This window comes from Epinephelus fuscoguttatus, linkage group LG1 (assembly GCF_011397635.1).
Source record: "Epinephelus fuscoguttatus linkage group LG1, E.fuscoguttatus.final_Chr_v1".
NCBI classification, from domain to species: domain Eukaryota; kingdom Metazoa; phylum Chordata; class Actinopteri; order Perciformes; family Serranidae; genus Epinephelus; species Epinephelus fuscoguttatus.
In genome coordinates, this window is record NC_064752.1 from 6,005,727 (window position 1) to 6,015,968 (window position 10,242).

Here is a 10,242-nt window from a genome sequence, read left to right on the forward strand (position 1 = left end):
GGTCCTGTTTGCACATGTTTGTGTATTACGGGCCTGTGTGTGTATGACAACAGAGCGAGAAAAAAAGAATTTCCCCTCAGGGATTAATAAAGTATATCCTCTTATTCTTTTTCTATTGTTTTAAGACAGACTTTAAAAAAATGTAAACATGTGCTTTAAATAGGGCTGCCCCCAAGCAGTCGACCAAATGTTAGTCGGCCAGAAAGGTCATTAGTCGGCAAGACTTCATTTGTCATTGATTCATTTAATTTAATTTGAAAGGACAGACACAGGAAGAGGCCATGCTCAGCAGTCAGACAGGACTCACAATACAAACCAATCACAGCTGACAGATATCTTTCCCTTCTTCTGTAAATATTCAGTCTGATAAATACGGAAAAGTTGATCATATTAGTGCAGGGCTACACAGAGCTTTACATCTGTCCCACAGACAATAGGCCTACACACTTATAAACAGTTCCTGGAAGAAGATCAGCTCTGCACTCAGGATTTCAGGTAAATAGGCTATATGATGCTTGTTAAGGTTGCTTAGCAACCTCAGAAGGAACCCGTCACCACACTCTTGAAAGCTGGCACAAAAAAAAAGGCACAAGAGTAGCGCCCAGTGCCTGACCTCGTGTTTTCCAGGCGGTTTAAGACGCGACATGTGTACGACCCCTAATCTCCAGGGCTGGTACCTGCGGTTATTCCACAGGCTAGTTAATAACATGTCGGGCAGGAAATCCAAAGTGTGGGATCATTTTGAGAAGGTGAAGGACGAACCCAAGGTGATATGTAAACTCATCTTCATTGGTCGACTACAAACATGACGTATCATCTGAAACATGGAAGTAGCTACATGCCCATTAGCCCACAGCGTCATTAACAGGCGGCTCGCTCAGTGTGTGACGTGCACTTGGAGATAAAATATAGGCCTATATTAATGAAGGGTCATTAGTACGGTTTTGTATTTCTCTGTAATGTAGCACAGTGTTAACAATGTTACTGATACTATTCTTTCTCACACCTTCAGCTCAAAGCATTGTGTTGGCCTGCCCAAAATACATCATTTAATAATTACCTTAATATCATAAACATGCAGGCGACTAGTCAACAAATGCCCCTAAATGACGACAATTGGTCGACTAGGAAAATTTTTAGTCTCACAGTGATTTACCAGACTAAAGACAAGTTTGATTGATGTGTCTCTGTGACCACAAGCACCACACCAGCAGAGCAAAAAGCTGCTTTGAAGTTCAAGTTCCTCATTCACATCACTGAAATGCACACAAAAATAAAAAAGGGGAAATTAGACGCCCCGAATCTGCCAGGACATTGACAACGTCTACTATTCTACTAGAGTTTCTAAATCACTTTTGTGACTTTACGACCGTAATGCTGCAGCAGGGATGAAGGGATAAACGGGGCCAAAATGGTGGCAAGCCACAGCACAACTACTGCACCACAGATACATTCATATTTTTATTCATAATTAGAGGAACACAAGTATTAGCAGCAAAATGCACTCAATGTATAAGAACTCAGTGCTGGCTGAAGTGGAGCTTATTCAAACTACTTCACAGACTCTTGGTAGTTAAACCGATAATAATGCATCAAGGACATTAAAGACAAGTACCTCAAAATTATACTAGTATAGTATGACGCACTTATTTATATATTTCCAACACTGTAGACTGCCTCAAATATTTTGTACAGCTTTTATCTAAAACCATTTGACTTTCAGGGATACCAATGTCAATATTTTAACCCCAACATGCTGTGTGGCCCTAAAACATCAAATAATGGACAACAGTAGAATTACTCACCGACCACAGACCGAGAGAAAAGATACACAAACAGCAGGAACGTGAAACATTTCATGTTGAAGACAGTCAGACCAGAGTGTTGTGGATTCTCGACCAGCGCTGTGCAGTGCATGAGTGATTCTTTACTTATGACTACAGTTACTGAAACTACTGAACATGATCCTGTAGTACTGTTCGGTCCAACATTTTCTCCAAATTATTATGTGCAATATGAAATACATTTTTATAAACATCTACAACAACATCATTCTGAAACATTCTTCATAAATGCATCAATGTGTTTCATTTGTTTTTACAACAGCATCCACTCTTTAAAACTTTTTTATTGTGTTGTTGAGGCATTCATAGAGAGTCTTTGTTGAGTTCAGAGTGTCAGTGAATACAAACTCTGGTCATTTCATAGTAAGTCACAACTTTTATTAATGAGTTCAAAAAGTTTGGATCCTGAAAACATGTCAGACTTCTCACATGAAGCTGAAACTAAACACCACCCAGAAAATGAAAGTAACATTCCTCAGCTGACTCCTCTCTTCCTTTTTTCAAGCCCCTCACAGACGCCTGATTCAACTGTGTTTTAGTTTGTCAGCTTTCTTTCTCTTTTCTTAATGTCAGTGTTTATTTTAAACTTTTCTTTCATTTGAAAGATCAAAGATCATCAACTCATAGAAAAGACGCTGATGTGAGACTGCTTGAATCCCTCTCACCTCACATTCTGTTGCATGTTTTTGTATAAAATGTGTGATGTAAATAAAGTTGTATGGGTTTATTATTTTTCCAATGAGAGTAAAATTAGGTCCAGGTTGGAAATATCCAGAAGGACTGGCTGATTTAACAGGTTTTCTATCAGATTACAGAGCGTCTCCTCCTATAGTGGATCAGTCCTGAGGACAGAATCACTGCTCCCAACAGCAGAGCACAAACTCCACCAATCACGAAGCTCCTCTCGGACTGATTAAACAAGAAGTCTGCAACAAAATGACAAGAGAAAAATCTGTTATATATGTGCAGAATACACAATGCCTGTTAATGACAAAATAATGCTGTACTGATCATAAAAAGGAAGCTGTATTGTTCCAGAACAAGTTAAAGGGGAACTCTGGTATTTTTTAACTTGGACAATATTTTCCCATGTTTTTGTGTCTAAGTGACTCATGGAAACAACATCTTTTAAACTGATCCAGTGAAGAGAAAGAACGCAGTAAAGTCCCATCCCCACCGGAGGGGAAAACAACTCCTCACTCCTCATTGACTGTGTATTAGTGTTGCACGGTATACCGGTACTAAAATAGTACCGCGGTACTAGAGTATTCCAAACGGTACTATACTGCATTTGGAAAATACCGGTACTTTGAAATTGATTCAGTTCATTAATTAGTTAATTTATTTTACTCATTTATGCACACAAACACCTTTCTTGTTCCTATTGGAGCACAGATTGCACAAGTGGTGTGTATGACAACACCTGTATCAACATTCGCAGCTGGCGCACATGAAAAAGACAAGAGAAAGTCTGCCTCGCAAAGGGAGACAACACGAGACAACACAAACTTGGTGGAACATTTGAGTTACCAAACCGTGACGTCCATACCGAGGTACTTACCAAACCATGATTTTTTTGGTACTGTTACACCCTTACTATTTATTGTTCTAAAGGTCTGTATCCAAAAGGACTTTTCCTTAGGAAAAGTACCGAAGAGTATCGAAAAGTATCAAAATTCATATTGGTATTGGTACCGAAACAAAGATTTTGGTATCGTGACAACACTACTGTGTATTGTGTGAAGGTGCCTCCTTGTCCCTTACGTCTGCAGGCAACAACAGAAACATGCCGAAAAGCTGCTGTGTGGTGGGATGCAATACTAAAAGGGTAAAGACCCCAGAAGTAAACATTTATAAGCTGCTAAACAGATAAACCTTTGATTGAAATGAGCAAGGTAAGGAGACAGGACACTGAGACAGACAAGCAATATTGAGATTTTCAATATATCTTTTTCTCTCTGGAAGACAAAGGGTGCTAGAATAATCCTCTGACATGCTGAAATCTAATGTTTTTAGCTAATACTGGTATTTTGTTGGCATTTCAGCCCCTGTGTTGCCTATTGTGGTACCATTTGTTTCCCTCTCTGATGGCAGTGGTTTTCAGAGTGTGACGTGTTGCGTGCTACAGCTGGAAGCAGCCAAACAGGATGCAGTGTAACCACTTGGAGCAGGTGTGCCGTGTCACTTTACTTACATTAAAAGTTCTTGTTTTTGCCACCGACAGGCTCAGATTGCTGTGATGAGTGTCTTACATCATTATGAAAAGTCTGTTAGATCAGAGTACGATAACACTCTCTGAACTCCAACACAAAAACCCCTCTCTCCATCTCTTACTTTAGTACCTGTGATTTCAGAATGAGACTTCTTTAGCGAGACTTGGACACAATAAAGACCAGATCGAGCGAAAAGTGCAGAAGAACGCTTAATTTCTCTGTAGAGTCCTTTTTGCTATGTCGACCCATTCTCACTCCAAAGACATCGAAATTTGGCACTTGTGCTGTGACTTGTGGTGTTAGACAACAAAACTGACCTTTAATGTTGGCATGACATGCAGCTAGTTGCTGTTATGGTTAAATGGTAGCCGGTGGTGTCAGGGGAAAACAGAACGGAAGTTAAGGCAGTGAAAGTCCAAGTAGGGTGGGCGGGAGGTGTGATAGATGGGTCCAACAAACACCGACTTTTCTTTTACACCCTGATGAAGACCTTAGGGTCGAAACCAGTCGGTGTTTAAATGTAAGCAGCCATGCTTTTTTGAATAAAGGCTTTTTAACTTAATTCAAGTTCCTGCTTAACCGCATGAGTGCTTGAAGTTCATTTTTTCTTCCCAACACTGATTTTCACCTGCAAGGCCAGTGTTCCTGCCCCGTAAGATTATGAAGCCAAACCTTATTCTTTTTGCCTTCACCTGACCACAGGCTTTTGTTGTCTAAACCCAGTGGTCGAAAAAAAAAGTAGATTTGCACTGTTGAAAGAGCGCATTTTCAAAGAAGACAATCCATGTAACACGTAGAACTTGACACAATGTCCCAGAACGTCAACAACCAACACACCCAGGGTACCTTGCACGTTGTATGCAGATGAAAACTCTTTGATCAAACGTAGATATGTGACAAGGTTGGAGTGAGAATATGTTGGTTATGCTGTAAGAGACTTATAACAACGATCTGAGCCTGTCAGTGGCAAGAAACAAGCACCTGTAATGGAGGTAAATAGACGGAGTGTACCAAACCCAATTGACCTATGGCTAAGCCCCGCCCATAAACGTAATGAGCCAATCACAGTGCGTATAGCCATTCCCATACACTTGGACATTCTCTGCCTGGACGTCCATTGAAATGCATTACAGAAAGTCAGTTTTGTTCGGTTTTATGAGCTTTTTCAGCGATTTGAAGTTTAAAAATGGTCAAACGGTGTGCATGGGGTACATGCAACTCTGACACAAGGTATCCTGAGAGGCTGGGTGACGAGGTGTATTTTTTACCCTTTAAACCACATCTCAACCAAGAAAAGTGTCTCCTTTGGATAAAGTTGTGTGGTAACGTTAGACCACAACATCAGCTCAACGTGAATAAGATTAACAATGATGTCTACATCTGTTCTAAGGTAAGTCAACATCGTGTTTGGGGCAACATATTGTCACTTTGCTGGAAAGAAATATAAAGTTATCTTTAACATCTCTAGCTAACGTTAGCTAAAGTTAGCCTAACGTTAGCTCCTAGCTGCGTTGTTCATCATGTCACCTCATTTGCTGGGAGTTCATTAGCCTATTTTGTTCTAGTTTTGTACTTTGGTGATCGTACATCATTGTTAGCTGTTGTCCAAAGAGCTCTAGTTATGCTAACGTTAACTTCTGGAGCTTAGCTTCATTAACTTATCTGTAATGGCAGAGATAACAAAGGTTGGCAAACGTTATGCTGAATGATTCAGTGTAAATACTGTAGCACCAAACTAACGGAGAGACACTCTTGGTAAAGATGGTAAAAAGGCCGTTATCCTTTTCTCATATTCTGAGCCAAAAACCTTAACTTCAGTGGTACTTTAACTTGTTGTCTTTGATGGTGACGGCAACGAGATGCGGTTCACAAGCGTACACTGTGACCTGTAAATTTTGTCTTGTAATTTAAGCTTTTCATCGACCTTCTCAACAATAAAATGATGAATATATCCCTCCAATGCGTAGTTCAGGCCCTTTTGCTACTTCTCAATGACATCTGATCATTATGTCTCCAAAAATCATCAATTGCCTCCTGCGAAATGCCGTGTACTGTGACACCTGCCATAGCGCCAGTCACTGAATGTTGATATTAGGCCCGTTTCCACTGAAGAAGTTCCTGGTACTATTTGAGGGCAGGAACTACTACAGGAACGTCCTCTCACTCAGCCCTCTCAACCGCTGTGTCTCCACTGAGAGAGCGGAGTAGGAGGAAGGTTCCTCTAAAGTTACCGGGCTCTGGATGACGTAATCGTTGCGCAACCATTTTGACCGGGGCAACGTAGTGGCGTAGGGACGCTGTTAGCTGTTAGCCGATAGCGGTGTCTGTAATAACTCACTAAACTCACAAAGTGGCCCGTGAAAAAAATATTTTTCCAGCGGATGTCTTAGTTACAACATGATTGAGGTAACTGGAGTAGTTTCATGTCGTTTCTGACAACAGGAGGCTTTTAACAGATGACGTCCTGATGTTAGCTTTGCTGCTGCTGCTGTTAGCTGTCCCTGTCAGCGGCAGCCGCTAACGTTACTGATGCTTTCTAGACATCGTGATTTCCCAAAACTGAATAAATACCACACATAGCAACACAAAACTGCTTTGCTAGCTCAATCATGTTGTAATGTCCACTGGAAAAACTATGTTTTTCACGGACCAGGTATTGAGTTTGTTTACATGGCGGTGGAAGCTATGAATGAGCTAACCCTCGTCTGCTGAGTTTTAAAAATGCCGGCTGTTTTGTTGCTTTTTGACGTCACATTCCGCCTTGAGTATATCCAATCAGCACCAAGTAACCCCCAAGCCCCAGCCAGGAGTTTATCGGGGCCGTTCTGAGTACCTACTATGAGGCAGTGACTTGTTTAGCCCCTGTAAATGTTACGGAGCTCTGTCCTTCGGGGGTGGTTCCTGCGGTGGAGACACGCACCAACAGCCCTAGCCCCGTAAATTTACCCCAAAGTTCCTGCGGTGGAAACGGGCCTATTTTGTCCAAGTGAGTGGAGGGGGGTGTGGCTTAGCCATAGGTCAATTGGTTACACTGCAGCCTGTTTCACAGCTGCAGCGCTCTCTCCCAGTACTGGACCAATTTCAGAAACTGTTGTTCCCATGAGTCCCTGAGACACAAAAACATGGGAAATAGGGTCCAGGTTGAGGAGTTCCTTTGAGTTTGCTCATCTGATCCAATCAAAAATAAAATCTCAGCTCCATCCTCACCCCAGTCAGAAATCTTGGGCTCCCTGAGGCTGATGTGCTCCACCACACAGCTGACCCTGTCCTGTCGGCCAGGTGTGAACTCCAGGAAAGAGTGGACATGGTAGCTGCCGTCTCCATTTGTCATCACCTCGGTTAAAGTCACGCCTGAAGTCACTTCCTGTCCGTTGCGGTGCCATGTCACCCTGATATGTTTGGGGTAGAAATCGTAAGCGCTGCACACCAGCATGGTGTCGTGACTGGAGGTGGTGGTCTCTGTAAGAGTGATGTTGGGTTCAGCTGAAATCAGAAGGTGAAGAGTTTTTACTGAAAGATGGCCGCCATCTTTGAGCCAACAGCATGTGTGTCTACTGTTTGAGGAGTGTTTACTTTGAACATTTCTGATATGTTTCATCAGTATTTAACAACTGAATAACTGGGATGACCCTTTCCTGTAGGTCATGGTGGAAGTTAGTGTTGCCCTGGTTCCCTCGCCAAAAGCCAATGGGATTTTTCCTCTGGCTTTTGGATTACTGCAGAAAAACTCTGTGGCAAACAGAGCATATGAACTTTTTTGAGATATTTAAAGATTTCTAAAAAAAAAAAAAATGCATTTTCACTCAGATTTCAATGTACAAATTGAAATGGTGAATGGATCTGCACTTTATATCTTGGTGTCGTGACAGTGAGGTTGCCAGGTTTGGTACCACCATGCTTGTCAAGCCTGGCATTTTATCAAGAAATAGCACAGCTACTCTTAAACCACGAGATGATGTTTTTTCAGTTCTGTTTGTGTATGATTTAAAGAGACACACATATCACTCACCCATGTTCTCCTCCACTGCATTCAATAACAAATCAGTATTGTCGACACATATCAGCTGCCTCTCCAGTATCCTCTGCTTAATATCATATAAGTTTTCATTATACATCGATGCAAAGATTAATCCAGCTGGAGTAAAGCCTGTCCAGTTCCCGACTGTGCTGTTGTACCGCATCGTAAACTGTTCATTTAAATGCCAATCAATCAGATACTCCACCTGCTCCGACTCTCTGGTGTACCTGGCACACCAGTTGTCAATGAATATGAAGTATCCATTTCCATCAGCAGCACAATCTGAAAGGAGAAGGCACAAGACTTACTTAATGACGGCATGAACAAACTTTGCTTATCAAATTACAAGATATTGGCAAGATGTTGTTCTTCCTGTCGGCCCACAAAACCTGTCTCCAAGTTTTTAAGGGCACCTGATATTGTTTTTATTAATGTGTCTCTGTGACCACAAGCACCACACCAGCAGAGCAGAAAGCTGCCAAGAACATAGGTGGTGCTGGGGGGGAGCTTGGAGGTGCTTCAGCACCCCCAAAGAAGCCCACAGCACCCCCGTAGCACCCCCATGAAATGCTAATAAAATTGATTTTGTTTTTGTTCTATTGTGTGACATTATCTGGTGGTCATATTATTAATAGGCTATCTATGAATAGGCTAATGCATCAATTAGCGAACGTACCGTAAATAATGTATTATGGGGTGCCTGATAATACATTATTTACAGTAGGTCCTGCCCGAGTGCAGCACCTCTCGCCTCCTGCCTTTGAAGACATACCTGAGGAACAGCAGTAGCCATATGTGCAACAATAACCTGGCATACTTGACCATAAACACCAGGAGGACCAAAGATCTGGACGCAGATAAAATCATCGCTGCCTTTGCCAGCAATCACAATAACAGACGCACGTTCTACTGTAAAGACGTGTAGTGGTGAGTAACAATATATTAGCCTGCCATAGGCGCAGTACAGGGATTAATTTTTATTATACTCGGGCATAGTCGATAGTGTTGTTGTGTTGTGTTAGTGAGGGCCGTTGCAGGACCAAGTGACAACCAAGTGACTGTGTCACTGGGTGCTGTTATGGACAGTGAGCTGTCGTTCTTTTGTATTGCTCAGTGTGTGTATTATGGCCCGTGAAATCTCTCTCTCTCTCTCTCTCTCTCTCTCTCTCTCTCTCTCTCTCTCTTAGGTGCTGCTATATCCAGGGTTGCCTCGATGACTGTGGAGCCCAGCAAAATTAAAATAAAAATGTGTTGTTCAAAGATGGTTGTTGTTGGTGGTCCCTCTAATTCCACAATGTGCATGATTTTTTGTTGATTTGGACTCTGCGTGCTTATATTGGTAGGCTATATCCACAACTCCTTAGCACATCCAATTAATAGTTAAGCCCCCCCCCCCAGCACCTCCAGTAAAAATTGGCTGCCGCTGGCTATGAACTTTAACTTCCTCATTCAGATCACTGAAATGCATGCAAAGATGAAAAGGGGGAAATGATACGTTTCGAATCTGCCAGGACACTGACGTCTACTATTCTACTAGAGTTTCTAAATGACTTTTGTGACTTTACGACCGTAATGCTGCAGCAGGGATGAAGGGATAAACGGGGCCAAAATGGTAACAAGCCACAACACAACTACTGCACCACATTCATATTTTTATTCATAATTAGAGGAACACAAGTATTAGCAGCCAAAAGACAAAACAGATAAAGTTACCAAGATAGATTTTAAAATTGAATTTGTCTTGTGTGAGATAAATAAACGTTATTAAAATATTCCCTGTACCAGAATAGCAGTTGTCTTGTGTCCTGTCAGTTTTATAGAACATAAGTGATTATTCTGTGAATCACATTGTGTTAACTGCGAATAAAAACTGCTTCAGACAATCAGGATGCACATGGTCTATCTAAAACCATTTGACTTTCAGGGATACCAATGTCAATATTTTAACCCCGACATGCTGTGTGGCCCTAAAACATCAAATAATGGACAACAGTAGAATTACTCACCGACCACAGACCGAGAGAAAAGATACACAAACAGCAGGAACGTGAAACATTTCATGTTGAAGACAGTTAGACCAGAGTGTTGTGGATTCTCGACCAGCGCTGTGCAGTTCCTCAGTGATTCTTTCCTTTTGACTACAGTTACTGAAACTACTGAACATGGT

At 41.7% G+C, this 10,242-nt stretch overlaps 1 protein-coding gene across 18 annotated transcripts in view; it reads right to left on the reverse strand.

Moving 5' to 3' along the window:
• The window catches only part of LOC125897175 (rano class II histocompatibility antigen, A beta chain-like), a 35,485-nt gene that overhangs the window by 9,931 nt on the left and 15,312 nt on the right, over positions 1 to 10,242 (reverse strand). For 4 of the 18 annotated variants that reach the window (XM_049590361.1, XM_049590410.1, XM_049590332.1 and 1 more), the window contains one exon: positions 8,067 to 8,357. The exons of 2 other annotated variants lie outside the window; for them this stretch is intronic. In XM_049590361.1, coding sequence (XP_049446318.1) covers positions 8,067 to 8,357 — 291 coding nt within the window. Of the gene's footprint in view, positions 1 to 1,805; positions 2,771 to 7,264; positions 7,541 to 8,066; positions 8,358 to 10,081; positions 10,205 to 10,242 lie in introns of those variants that run through there. 12 more of the 18 variants (XM_049590351.1, XM_049590390.1, XM_049590399.1 and 9 more) reach the window with 8 other exon arrangements.